This window comes from Amphiura filiformis, chromosome 19 (genome assembly GCF_039555335.1).
Source record: "Amphiura filiformis chromosome 19, Afil_fr2py, whole genome shotgun sequence".
NCBI lineage: Eukaryota > Metazoa > Echinodermata > Ophiuroidea > Amphilepidida > Amphiuridae > Amphiura > Amphiura filiformis.
The window spans coordinates 583346-597557 of record NC_092646.1 but is presented as its reverse complement, the minus strand read 5'-3'; the positions used below and the strand labels follow the sequence as shown (position 1 = coordinate 597557).

General features: G+C 35.8%; 1 protein-coding gene across 1 annotated transcript; it reads right to left on the bottom strand.

Annotated features, from left to right (window-relative positions):
• Positions 1-1174: 1174 nt before the first annotated feature.
• Positions 1175-13865, bottom strand: LOC140141663 (uncharacterized). The gene is made up of 14 exons (XM_072163574.1): positions 13666-13865; positions 12360-12487; positions 11587-11835; positions 10712-10828; positions 9904-10026; positions 9394-9516; positions 8782-9051; positions 7365-7482; positions 6280-6611; positions 5976-6056; positions 3698-4021; positions 2561-2614; positions 1688-1999; positions 1175-1253 (listed from the first exon to the last, which is right to left on the bottom strand). Exons 1-14 carry the CDS (start codon positions 13863-13865, stop codon positions 1204-1206), a joined length of 2481 nt encoding a protein of 826 aa, XP_072019675.1. The 3' UTR covers positions 1175-1203.
• Positions 13866-14212: the final 347 nt, after the last annotated feature.

The window sequence follows — 14212 nt, the reverse complement described above, 5'->3', positions numbered from 1 at the left end:
ACCTATTTATTGTTCATACTATTTTGTTCATATTGCCTCATACATTATGTCATTAGGTCACCCCTTGCCTACTGATGGTTCTGAAAAGAGCAGTTCACTGAAGACTGCCCCTTGTGAACAGTGAACAAGCAGATATCTGCTAATGTAAAGGTTTTTGATGGCTTTGAAAAGAGCCGTTCACTGAAGACTGCTCTACATATGATGGTATAGGGTGGTGCGTTCAAAGATGGCCTGCCATATTTTATATTGTAAATTGTAAACAATAATAAACAATAATAACCATATCAAAACATGATAATTTTATTTAGATTTTATTTACCTGCTTATAAACTTATCACAATTCATTAAAATTGATGTAAAATCTGAAAAACTTCGCCAATTTTCACGATTCAACTTGCACTGTGGAGGCTGCCATGTTAAAAATCTTGATTTTTTTCTGGCGTTTTTATTCTTTAAAGTTTTCCAATGTCGCTTCGCCCAAATGTTCTTTACTCACATTGTTGAACGATTTCTAGCTTTTAGCCATTTCAGTAATACTGTAGCCTGTCATACGTAACTCAATTACCCCATTTTGCTCAGCTTCAGACGATTGTTTACCTCTTTTTTGCAGGCCATTGTTTACATAAAATCCTATCCCTTTAAATCCCTCCAACATACAGCAGTTACTTCCGGTATCACAATTCACTAAAATCGCTGGAAAATCTGAAAACCTTCACCCATTTTCATGATTCAACTTGCACTGTGGAGGGTATCATCTTGTCTATGCACAAAGTAATATACTAAACATGATGGGAGCCAGGCTATGTTTAAACGCACCACCCTATATTTTAAGTTGTGTGTCAATAAAAAGAAGTGACTCAATAATCCAGGAATCAGACTCGAATAGACTTAAATCAACGTTCATTTAAATGACTCGACTTGAACTAATTTTTTCTTCAGATAACTCAGCTCCTCTCGACCTGCTCATTTAAATGACTCGACTCGAATCATGACTCGACTCCTGACTCGTCCCTCCATAACTCGAATCGAATCGTACGTTGCCAGAAGACATGTATATGAAATATCATTGTGGACAAGCTAAATTCTAGTCAGGGGGTTAGTGTAAGACCTGTAGAAAACATGGAACACTTTATAACTCAATTTAAAGTTTGCATGGTGGAAATTAAAAAATATTGTTTTTTGCAGTCTAGCACTTTCAATAACTTATGGTTCTTCTGTTGATGGTAGTCGGTCACTAACCCTGCAAACACAATCTGGGAAAAAAAAAAGTTAGAAAATCTTTATCAACGTGGAAATGCATAGACAAGCTGTGGTTAACATAAACAAATTTATTCATTATCACTGACATTCCGCATCTCAGTCGACGAGGTTTCAAAGGGTAAAAAATATTACTCAATTACGTCACCTATTCGCCTATAGCCATAACTATATATCATTCTCATTCTCAGTAGCTCTCAATTGTGGCTACATTTCAGCTGCCAACCCTATAAAGCAGTTAATCACTCACTATAGTCATGCGAGTCCTCATTCAACAATATGTTTTTAGGGGAGGGGAAATCCATTCTCCGTGTTCTCAAGACCCAATTATTGAGAACAGATCCTTCTCAAGAGCCTATTTTGACAAGTTCCGCAGGACAAACCAACCAAAATAAAAGTAGAGTCCACAGGGATCGATATTTACACGTACCGGAATTTTGATGTCTACTACGAAACTCCCGTTTTATCTTATTTAACAAAGGCTTATTGTGTTCTTCCAAAACTATCACGAGAGCTTCCGGCCATCTTGATTCCGTCCTCATTATTGTTCTTATGAACCATTCAACTGCACGTGTTTCTCCTTTGTTGCGTCTCTCCGCTTCAAAATCATTTGCATATTTAGAATCAAAGTGGCGAAGTTTATTGGAAAATACGTTGGAAATGGTGTTGAATGGAAGAGTCCGTAATTCTATCATGTGACTTCTGACAACTTCTGTCCAAATGCTTCGATGTAGTTGTTGTTCTATAGGTAACAGAATCGAAGAAAATGATGAGGTACAGATGCGGTACATACTCTCTATATAAATAAAGTAACTCACAACAACTTGTTTTAAAAAGCAGGAAAAAACATTATACGTGACCATTGGAATCGTAGAAAGATGTGGCGAGTGAGAATTGTTGGACATCTTGACATTCTAAATTATTATAATTGAAGACCGAATTAAAAAGGTTAGTGTCTGTGTCTCGCGTCAGGGCAAAGGCGCAACGTGATTGGTTACTGACCTGCGCAGTACGGCATTTTTGGTCTGGTTGACAGGTCGTCATACGCAAATTAGTCTTTTTAATTCAGTCTTATAAACGACAACCTCATGGAAACCTTAACTTAGCAAAATGGACGGTTAATCGTATCCCAACCGGCCAAGCCTTATCGTATTAAAAAATACGACTGCAATAATTATTCCTCTAACCCTATAACACTTAATCTCTGGAACCCAGAGAAACTACTTTCATCTCCGTGTTATAATATTAACTGCAAAAGTAACAGACTGCAGCATGAATATGATGAGAATTTGGCAATGCTTACCACTGATTTCATCGTCTGACATATCAGGAGTTTCCACCGTTGGAAATACAGCTGCTAAAATATAAATCACAAATATAACTTGTTTAAAATTATAGCGCATTGGTGAAAAGTAGGATATGTATATTATAGGGGCAAGGACTACAACTACTGCACTGAAAATTCAGCAACTCAAGGCAAGTACTTATTTGTTTATTAATCAAAAATTGGTTTTCCCTCATTTTTGACTGTAACTCCACAACTGCTGTTTGTGCTGAAATAAAATTTCCAGTGCAGTAGTTGTAGTCCTTGCCCCTATAATAAAATATCTTACTTGTCACCAATCCGTTATAAGTTATGAGAAAAATACAAAAATAGGCACAAAATTGGCCAGGGGGTGTAGTACCACCTTAAAAACACGAATATGGTACGTTAAAAAGGTACACAAAAATGCTAAAGCATGCAGAAATAATTTTAGAGAGGCTGCTCTAGAAGTACTTTAATCTTAGAGAGGCTGCTCGATGCAAGTCAATTGTTTACAATAATTGTTGTTACAAAACAATGTGATAGATAATAAATCTTGCATGAACATTATGTAGGGGTAATTTTTCAACATCATTATTATGTTTATTTTTCTACAAATCAAGCAAAATTTAGAAAAACAATGAAGAAAGCTAGCAATGGTGGACCACTGAAATTGTTAAGGAAACACAGATGCATCAGCCGGTGTCTCATGCAATTTTTATGATTTATGATAAAATTACGTAAAGCTCCTGATGCAATGAAATTTCAATACGAACATAGTTTTCTTAATCAAGACAACCTCAAATTGGGAACGTTTGATCTACAATCATGGAGATAAGTCTTGGGACAGTTTAGAACCATGCACTGAAATCGATCCCCTCCCCCGTAACAATGTTGATCGGGGTCTTATCATCAGGCTCCATGTTGGACTCCGCAACATTGATTGGTGGACGAAACGGGAGGGATATATCTTACAGTAGGGTTGAAGCTACACGTAGAACAGTATTTGAAAAACATCCATCAAAATGTACGTGGCTGTGGATGGAAACAGTAAAATTTACCACGTATCCCAACACATTTTTACCATGATTGTAGATCTACCACAACATATTATTTGCATGAAAAGATGTTTCTTACCCGTACCCGCTCCGTTATTTTCCGGAATGATGGGTTCCATCAGCAATTCATACAGATACTTGTGTACATCGTGCTGCCTATCTGCACACAATGCTTGTAACAGTCTATTGGCCGACTTTAGTTCCATCCTTGATAACTTTTCTATGAAAACATCAGCTGCTCTCTGAGGATGATATTTATAAGTTGAAGTTATTTCTTCCTGATCAGGGACGGTCATGTCAAGAAAATAACTGAGGTAATCAACGGTGAGGATTGGTTTAAGATGTGAATGTACATCATGTTTGTGTAACACATTACGCCACTTCTCCAAAAGAGCCAGTTTATCTACGATAAAGCACAATGTAAAATAACGGAATTGTAAGTAACGATAAAAAAAAAGGGGGGGGGGGACGAAAATACGGTTCAACCTTATGTCAAGAGGCTCTGTTTTCAGGCGTTCTAAGTATTAGAGCATGCAAGTGGTCATTACATTTTTACACGCTAACAAAACGTGCCTATTCGCTGTCGAAGTTATGGAATAATATACCATAGCAATAGATGAATACAATTTTTGAATATATCGCCCTGTACTACAAGAAGGATGCACTCATCACCTGTGTATGTCTGCAATAGATTGAATACAATAACGCTCTTTTCAATGATACTTATCTTACAGCTGCGAGTGATTAGCATTTATTTGACATCTATGATTCAATGCATATGTACCGCGTGATTGTTATAGTGCAGGGCGATCTATTCAAAATTTGTATTCATATATTGCTATGGTAATTAATCCTGTTACATCATCACTTACGAGAGTCAGTCAGTGTGTAATGAGAGTTAACTTGTAACCCCATATGAAGAGCTTAGTTTAAAAACCCCTTACATCCAGAATATCCACTTGCCGAATTTTGAGAACACATCAAAAAATCATCAAAAAAATCACTGATATATGTATGGGGGTTTGCAACAAAAGCAGTTTTTGGTGGGATGCTCATCCTACCCAAGCATCCCACCAAAAACTGCTTTGGTTAAAAAATCCCTTATATCAATGATATTGTTGATGATTTTTTTATGTGTTCTCAAAATTCGGTAAGTGGATGTAAGGTGTTTTGAAACTAAGCTCTTCATATATTGATTATTTTCATGGCATTTCTCTATGAGCATAATAAGACACCATACTGTTCATTTTCCTATACATAATACACAGTACTCTCACCATTGACGCGTGACCTCTACAAGCAGTGTATGTTATAGGTATATGGACATTGCCTAGTTAACGTAACTGTGTGAAAAATAACCGGCCAATATTTAAAGTACTCTCTGAAATTCTAGAAAATATAGTTTTGTAACATGTCCTAAATTTTTAGCTAATTTAGGTGTTTGGAAATATTTGCACTTTGGTGTTTTAGTGTTATTGTTATAGGTATTAGGGCATTGCCAAGTTAACGTCACTGTGTGAAAAATAACCGGCCAATATTTAAAGTACTCTCTGAAATTCTAGAAAATATAGTTTTGTAACATGTCCTAAATTTTTAGCTAATTTTGGTGTTTGGAAATATTCGCACTTTGTTAGGAAGGATATGTAAACGACAGATAACACCAAAGAAATTATTTCCAAACCGTGTTAAGTCTACAACCATTATGTTTATCATTTTCAAGAATGCTGGTTAACAATATGCAGAATATTGTCTCATTTCGGAAACAAAGGCCTACACAGTATTGTTACCTTGCGTTTGCTTTATAATCGTTCACCCAACTGAAACTATAATACCAGCTCATTGCGATATCGCACAGGTAAAACAGAAACATGTGTTGTGTGGATTTAACCAGAGAAGATCTGATTTAATATAGTTGAGCTGTTTTCAATGAGTGTTATCTTGGTTTAATAGCTTTTAATGGGGTTTAAGTCCTGCAAAGGTCGTGGTGAATTCTACTGCAGACAAATCTGCATCATGCTGCACCTTTGCCTTTCAAACAGCACATGTAAAAATTATTTCACACACTTGAATACGTAACAGCATGGTAACAGTCACTGGCTGAAAATGAGTCGTTTTTGTTAAGGGAAATAAGAGGCTGAAAAGAGGTATTGTTGTATACCTTTGGAATAATAGTAGTAGCATAAGACATACATGGTATCAGTTTCTGTTGACAATATTCGACGTACTAAATAGGTTTCAAGGAACTCAAACTGCGCTCTATTCTTCCGATTCAATATACGGTACATGTATTACTAATGTTTGTCATGTATAAAATTAGAAGTTTGATGATTTTGCACTGACATCCTTACACTACTTACCTCTAGTATTGACTGGAATCTTTATGAGCTGTGGACAGGTGCATGGTATCCCAGTAACAACTGCTCCCTGTTGGTCACTCTCTAACAAAACCAACAAACCAAAAACAGTTTAATATCAATGATAAAATATTGTATTGAAAATATAAAAATATTTTGTCTACTTCTAACCATTAAGAGGGTCATAACGTAAAATAATTTGGAGAATGCCAACCAGATACTGTTATAATTGAATTTGATAATGTTCTTCACTAGAGTGATAAACATTGTAATATAAATTATATAATTGTGTTGTTAGAACTAGTACCTGTGATTGAATCGTCCACATTGGCTAAACCATCTTGCTGACTTCGTGATGCCACTTCTATACCACCCGTTTCCATGGAAGGTTGACCTCTGACAGGCGAGTCCTCCAATGGCTGTACTTGAGATGATGTCTGGTCCGATGGTTGTCCGTGTTGAAATGTAGTAGCACCACGATTTACTATCTCTTTAGGAACCATATACGTGTTATCCACACAGGGGTTATGGGCACTTGGAGTCTGGGTGGCCACTAAGGGTGTGTTGGGTACATCATATAAATGATTGTTACTTAGTGCTAGGTTGACCCCTGCATTTGGCTGGTGTGCAGGTTGGTGTCTTAAAAGAAAAATATCATGTCAGATGTAAAAGTGATTACGATAGCTAAAGATATTGAATTAAAAATAGTATATTGATATGATTGACTGAGCGAGACGATTCTGCCAATTGACACGCTTTAACGTAGTTATGGTAAATAGCCATTACAATCACGTAATTATAAAAAAACCAAAATAGGATAGCAAGTGTTTTTATAATCAATTAGAAGAATCTTCTATTCATTCACTTGGTCGTTCTCCCTCACCTCTCAGCACCCTCCCGCAACTGAAAGAACAACGGCCTATTTCTAGGTCCCCGTCACCCATTTTTCTACATCAAAATTCTAAAGTCATATTTTTCTCATTACCCCAGTAATTTAACGCCCTGACTATTTTTTGTTTAAATGATATGAACAAAACCGTAGTGATTTGTGGTAACCACAACGGATATACGGCTGTACATGTACTATCCTACAGGGCAATGTTATACATCTACATGTTTTTGCTTCTCATATCAAAATCGCTGGAGCAGTATATCACAAAATTAAGAAACATATTGTTTGAATGGTAGACCTCAATCTAAGATAGAAAACAGAACATGAAAAATCGAACCATACCTCTTTAAGGTACTGATTACAAACTGACCATTTTTTCTTTGGCATTGCCTCCAGCTAAAAATATCACAAAACGACTGAAATTGGAAATATTATCATGATTACTGACGACGCAATTTCAACACGTCGATGAGTAATTTTGTTTATCGGTTTTGACATACCTCTTTTTCTTAAGAAAACACAAGGCACATGAAATTATAACAACAAGAAATATTGCTAGTATCCCTCCTATGATAGCTCCTACGACTACGTAATTGTGTTGTTTGTTGCCTCCTGGATCTGAAAAAATTAACATCAAATCATGCCATAAAAGTTGCGAAAGAAATATTATTAATATACATTTTGCATGCATGTATTCTTGATATTGATGAAAAGTAGAGATCCACAATACGATGCATGTAACCCGGGCGTTAATCCAATAATTACCCTATTATTGTACACGATCATCCCAATACATACAGCCTGTCTCAAAAAAAAATTGTGCAAGTGAAAAGCGCCCTCTGTGGCAATTAGCAAATACCGTTGTGACATAATGCTTACATCAACGTCAAGGGCATAGTCTTAGCTCTCAAATGCCGTTTAGTCTGTTCAATTTGCTTGTTTTAATCTCAAGATATGCTTACTTAACAACGAAAGGGTAAAATCAAAATTGTGCCACTTTTACTAGGGAATAGGGCTGTACATGTAAATCAATGATAGCTAATGTTGATGCGTCTAATGCACTCCCCCTTCGGGGCTCGTGCATTAGACGCATCAACACCAGCGTGCGTGCATTATTTTGTCTAATTTCATTAATTTATCAAATTTCATGAACTTGTCAAAGTTCATTAACCTATAAGTGTGCAATATTTGTTTGTCTTTTAACATGTCTTGAATGACAAAGAGAACAGTATTTACCATGGCAAAATCATTGACATGCACATGTATTTAATTTTACAGCAGAATGTGAAATATTTATTTATCGTTTAATTTGTGGAAAAGAGAATCATTATACCTTTCTCATGATAAAACATTAAAAACAATTTTGTATTGTTGTGTAATTGATGCATTCTTTCGATTTTACGAAGGAACTCTTGATAAACTTGATGCTATCTTCTTGTACATGTACAGCCCTCTTCCCTAGTAAAAGTGGCACAATTGTGATTTTACCCTTTCGTTGATAAGTAAGCATACCTCGAGATTAAAACAAGCAAATTGAGCAGACTAAACGGCATTTGAGAGCTCAGACTATGCCCTTGACGTTGATGTAAGCATTATGTCACAACGGTATTTTCTAATTGCCACAGAGGGCGCTTTTCACTTGCACAATTTTTTTTGAGACAAGCTGTATATAACAGAAACCAGTAACGTTTTCCCAATAGGACACAATGTTCTAACATCGATCATTATTTATTTGCTCCCTGCAGTGCTAAATTTTATTTAAAATTATTTGATATCAGAAGGACATTCCCCGTATTCAGAATGCAATTTGGTGTCTGATGTGCTCTCAGATGCCATAAAAATACTGTGCAAACATCGCTATCCGAGCCCTTAACAAACAAGAAAAAATATTGATGTTAATAAAAGTTTGGATTGTACCTTCACGATTGCCCACATCTTTCAGTTTACAGGTAGGTTTGCTACCAGACCAAGATAAATCCTCCAAACAGTGCACCTCCGTGTCACCGACAAGGAAATACGTCTTGTCACAAGAATATATAACCTTTTCTCTAGGTAGGAAAAGAGATTTTTCCGAATCAGTTGGAATGGCGTCACCGTGTTCTATGGATCCAGGATGTATACAGCGCGGGATTGTGGTGGACGATTTAGGATTGTCAAAACTTGCAGTGGTTTGTGGAGAGCTTATTTCTAGAAAATTAGAATCAATTCAGTAAAAACGCAAGACAAAATTAGCCTTATAGATCTGATAGGATAATGGAAAGATCAAAGTCATTTTTACCTCGAATTTAAGAAAACAACGGCATTAAATTTTCCAGACATTATTAAACAACTGAATGACTTCATTTCATGGATCTTTTAACGTGGATATTTAGTAATACGTGCACGATAAAATATTGTCAAAATTAAAAAAATACTGCCTTGGAAACATTATTTGTGTGTAAAGGATACAGCATTACCCTTTATTTCTTAAGTAGGGTTGGTCATAAATCGATATTAGAATAGACAAATTGACGAAACTGGAACAAATACCTGCACAGCTTTTCCCGTCTCCCAAGAAACCATCTTTACACTGACACATAAAACTTCCCATAATATTAGCGCAGTCTGCGTTGCTGTCACACATAAATGGTGACTGTAGGCATTCATTGATATCTAATGACAAATGAATGCAAAGTACATTTATTAAAAACAGCATTATTTTCTTTGTGTTGTAAGAGTGTGTCCGACATTAGTCACTTTTAATTCTTAAAAAAATCCTTATTTTAAAAGAATACGTTCAATTTGCTTCAATATGACGCTAAGAGATGTCAATAATCATCAAAGCTGTTCAACTTGTTGCCTATTGGAAGTCTTACCAACGTTTGTTTCGAATAACCCAAGGCAATGCATCTAGATTAAATACGTTTCCTCGCATTTTTTTAAATCTCCTACTCTTGTTCATCTTTTAGCCCCAGTTTCAAGTATAATTGAATCATAAATATATATCAAAATATACCTATAGACCTATACATAGTAGGGCAAGGAAAAAAATACAAGTACCTGCGCAGCTTATCCCGTCACCAGAGAAGCCATCTTTGCACTGACACATGTAACTTCCTGCAGTATTAATACATTCTGCGTTGGTGTCACATATTAGTGGTAATTGCTGGCATTCATCGATATCTGTAACGTTCATGTACCCAAAGGAGAAAAAAGTTTACTGCCCTTCTAAATAAATAATTAGGCTGTAATTGCAAATAACATAGTAGAAGCATATAATTTTACTAAATGATATGTTTGTATCATTTTACTAAAGAAGCACATGGTTTCGAATTAGTCTGTTCAGTATAAAAGGCAATTTCTACAAGTAAATAAGGTGGGTATTTATTCGGAAGGCATACAATTTGCAAACTATACTTTGATCAGATCGTAATCGGCGGGAATTGTTAGGTTTTTACCACTACGCCGAAACGTAGACCCACGTTAAGAGTGATATAGTTGATCTGTCTGGACTATAGTGCGCGTGATAAATAAAGTAGACAAAGTATATGACTTCAATTAATAACCTGTGATGCTTCTAGCGAGATGTCACAAGGCAATTCTGAAAATAAAATATATTGATATTAATCCGCGATGTTATAAGATCCACCGATTACGAGCTGATCAAACTATAATACTTTATCTTCATGAGACAAGTTAATGGCGTCAATATGCACACGATTAACCTATGACATCATCATGGCAGCGCACATTAGGTTTTTCTCATTCAGTCGTTACTTATTTCACGTAAAGTAAAGGATTTTACTCTCAATTATTGTTAAGTGCAGAAAAAAGGAAAAGTTAAAGATGATAGATAATATTGGTCTACCTTCATCGCATGTCTCCCCTTGCCAGCCAGTTGACACGCAATCACACGCATGTCCAGTCACCATATCCGTACATCGTCCACTATTCTTACATGGGTTACTGCTACATTCATCTAAATCTGTCACATAATTGATCAGAATTTGGCAAAAGGAACGTTTGTGAGATTTACCAGAAACTGTGTTTGCGCGTATTCTCTTGCTAAGCAGTTTTAGGTTGGTAATTATAAAAATATACTTGTTTCTCAAAACTGTTAAATTGTTGGAATCAAGTATACAAAAGTATTACCACTTATAATGACATACACTTGATGAATCCATCTGTGACGTCAAGTGTTGGTAAAAATGCGTCAAAAACATTCTTGACCCATTTGTTGGTAACATAAAAAGGGAAAAAAAGAAGTTTAGTCAACATTTTTATAAAATTAAAAATGGAACACGAGCAAATGGAAAATTAAGCAAAATGCGACTAGCGTGATTGATGTGCCCAACTGCGTGTACGCTGTTCTGATGATTCCATATCAAAAGACGATGTTATATGTCTTTACCAAAAATAAGCCGAAAAGGTTTATAATTATCTAAATCTCTGTAAATCAAATATCAACAATTCTTAATCAGTTGTCGATTTTCCTGTAATTGCATTGGTTATTCCCCGTGTTATATGAGACAATAGAGCTTATTGAACTGCGAAACTGCGTGTATCGTTTGCGTTGCGCGTAACATTGTATTCGCGGAGTATTTCTACATTTTGCCTTCCGTGTGTGAAGGAATTAATGGATTGGTTGAACTTAATTAAAAGAACCCATAAAGAGTAGAAGTATTACAGGCAAACATGATTTCTTACGATCATGAAAGTGAACGTCTTTTCATATGGGCTTACCTTGGAAAATGTGCAATCCTCCCGCACGTAGAAAAATGCCTTGCCCTACTACTCGAGCAAACCCAGACTGCTCATGTAGCTCCACTAATTTAGCCAATTGCCAATCGGACCAGTACACGTAATCGTTATACACTCCGATATCAAAAGGATGAATCGCGGTCCCTGTGTATATGTTCGATCTTCCGCTTCCATTGAGATATATGAATTCTATTCTGTCGAGGCCTGCGTCACACCAATATAACTTCTGATCTATTGGTAAATGTAATGATAACTGTTAGCAATAAATCATGTCATATTTTGATTAAAATTATTTGTCATTAATTATTTATGCCTAATACAATTAAATGACGAATATTATAAGACTACTGTAACACCTCGTCTACAAGCATATAGAGTTTCTGATGAAAGCTAAATTAATCCAGGCGCCATTATGGAGTTTAAGCAAATAAGTTACAGATCCAAGCATATATACTAACAAGCATTATTGTAGACCAATCTATTGTATAGGCATATTTACGCTTATTTCGTATTAATTTAGCTCTCATCAAAAACACTATGCTTGCAGACGAGGTTTTACGGTATATGTAGTGGAGTACTTTAAGTATTCAGAACAGACAGGCAGACACCCTCCACAAAATTATTATATACAATAGATTGGTCGAATAATAATACATGTGTGTACAGCCGCTACAACTGGGACAGTATAAGTTACAGTTTTGTCTATTGCTATGTTCATGTTCAGAAAAGTTTTCTAATTCTGAAACACATTTTACCTTGATAGTCAATAGCTAACCCATTAGGATATTGAAGATCGCTATCAACTAGTGTTGTCCTATCACTTCCATCTACTCGACCTCTTTCAATCTTTGCAGAACTCCCCCAATCAGTCCAGTACAGATACCTACAAAATGATAAAATGGTCAAAGTTCCAGTAAAAAGTGTCTTGTCTGGGCTTTGGAAAAAAAACCAAAGGATTCGTCTCTGCGTTCAAAAGAATTTCCAATATTCTACCATGTATAAAGCACTAGAATGTGCACATGATGTGACCATAAGTACCACCTTACATCTCATTGATTAGCCTGATTTGACATGTAAAGAACATTGACATCTAGTACGTAATGTGAACTCGATAGCATAATTATTGTATGTACGTTCAACTTACACATTGCCAAATATTCTTTCTTCAGCGATGTTGCAATCTTATTGGTCAGTGTGTATTTCCAATTAAATGTGAAAGTGCGTAAATACACACACTGGCCAAAAGTAGAATTTGACAACTGTAAGTTCTACATTCGTCCGATATCCTGTCGATTTCACATTACGTACTAGATGGCAATAATCATTTATTTTACTTATTAATTAAACATTTAGCATTAAGTAAAGGAATGTGGATGATTACAGGGGATTTGTAGATGAAACAATTCAAATTTCCATATTATTCAAACTTCCACACAGCAATAACTACACCAGGCACAAAAAGAAACCAGTCAGTTAGAGTCATCCTTGCTGTTCAACAAACCCTCAAACCCCAAAATCAAAAGTTGCAATGTTAACGATTCAATTGTGTGTTTTATTGATTGGCCCGTGGTGCTTATGTGCAATTCAACGATGCGTTCCTATTGAAAATCATTGAAACTTTTGATTTCAGGGTTTGATGATTTGGAGGCGCATATCGCCAGCCTGCTAAGCTAATTGCCTAAGTCATTTTTACATGTTTCTCATTTGCAATTTTGATTTTCTGATAATTAATCAAATTTCCAGCTGCATTTTTTCATTAACTTGTGGAATACATCTCTTTTAATGTATTCCACAAGTAAATGAAGAATGCGGCTGAAAATTTGATTAATTATGGGTTTATTACTCAGAAAATCAAAATTGCAAATGAGAAACATGTAAAAATGACTTAGGCAATTAGCGTAGCAGGCGGACGATATCTTGGTCAATTCTTGTTCGATTTTCCCGAACAGGGTGTCAAATGAGAATGCAAAGTCAAATTAGCAAAATGTATATTTCGTGGAGTTTCTTTTTGTGCCTGGTGTATATCTTCTGTTCACGGTTGTTTTAGTCTCTCGTTCTTACCCTGCATTTGAATCAACTACAATAGCTCTAGGTTTTTGCAGACCAAGGTGAAATAGGGTTTGCTTGTTGCGTCCATTCAGATCGGACTTTTCAATCGTGTCAGTACCATTGTCTGTCCAATAGAGCAGCCTATTTTCTACATCTATAGCAAGTCCCTCTGGCACTATAATAGATAATGGAAAACGTAAAGAATTATGCATGTGGATTCTTTTTTTATGGTGTTTCATGTTATTTATATTACGGTTCTGATTAATTTTTGATATATATTTTGCGCTCACGCCAATATTCACGGTACCTATACAGACTGTCTCAAAAAAAATTGTGCAAGTAAAAGCGCCCTCTTTAGCAATTAGAAAATACCGTTGTGACACGATGCTTACATCAACGTCAAGGGCGTAGTCTTAGCTCTCAAATGCCGTTTGTTCTGTTCAATTTGCTTGTTTTAATCTCGAGATATGTTTAGTTAACGACAAAAGGGTAAAATCACAATTGTGCCACTTTAGGGCTTTACATGTAAATCAGTGATATCATCAAGTTTATCAAGAGT

Bases quoted from the DNA above. Each gene is read 5' to 3' on its own strand.
- LOC140141663 (XM_072163574.1), bottom strand. From the start codon at position 13,865: ATGCATAATTCTTTACGTTTTCCATTATCTATTATAGTGCCAGAGGGA. The intron at 10,829-11,586 runs GTAAGCCCATAT...ATTATGTGACAG, and splicing joins AGGATTGCACATTTTCCAAG to ATTTAGATGAATGTAGCAGT. The intron at 2,615-3,697 runs GTAAGAAACATC...TTTATATTTTAG, and splicing joins AAATAACGGAGCGGGTACGG to CAGCTGTATTTCCAACGGTG.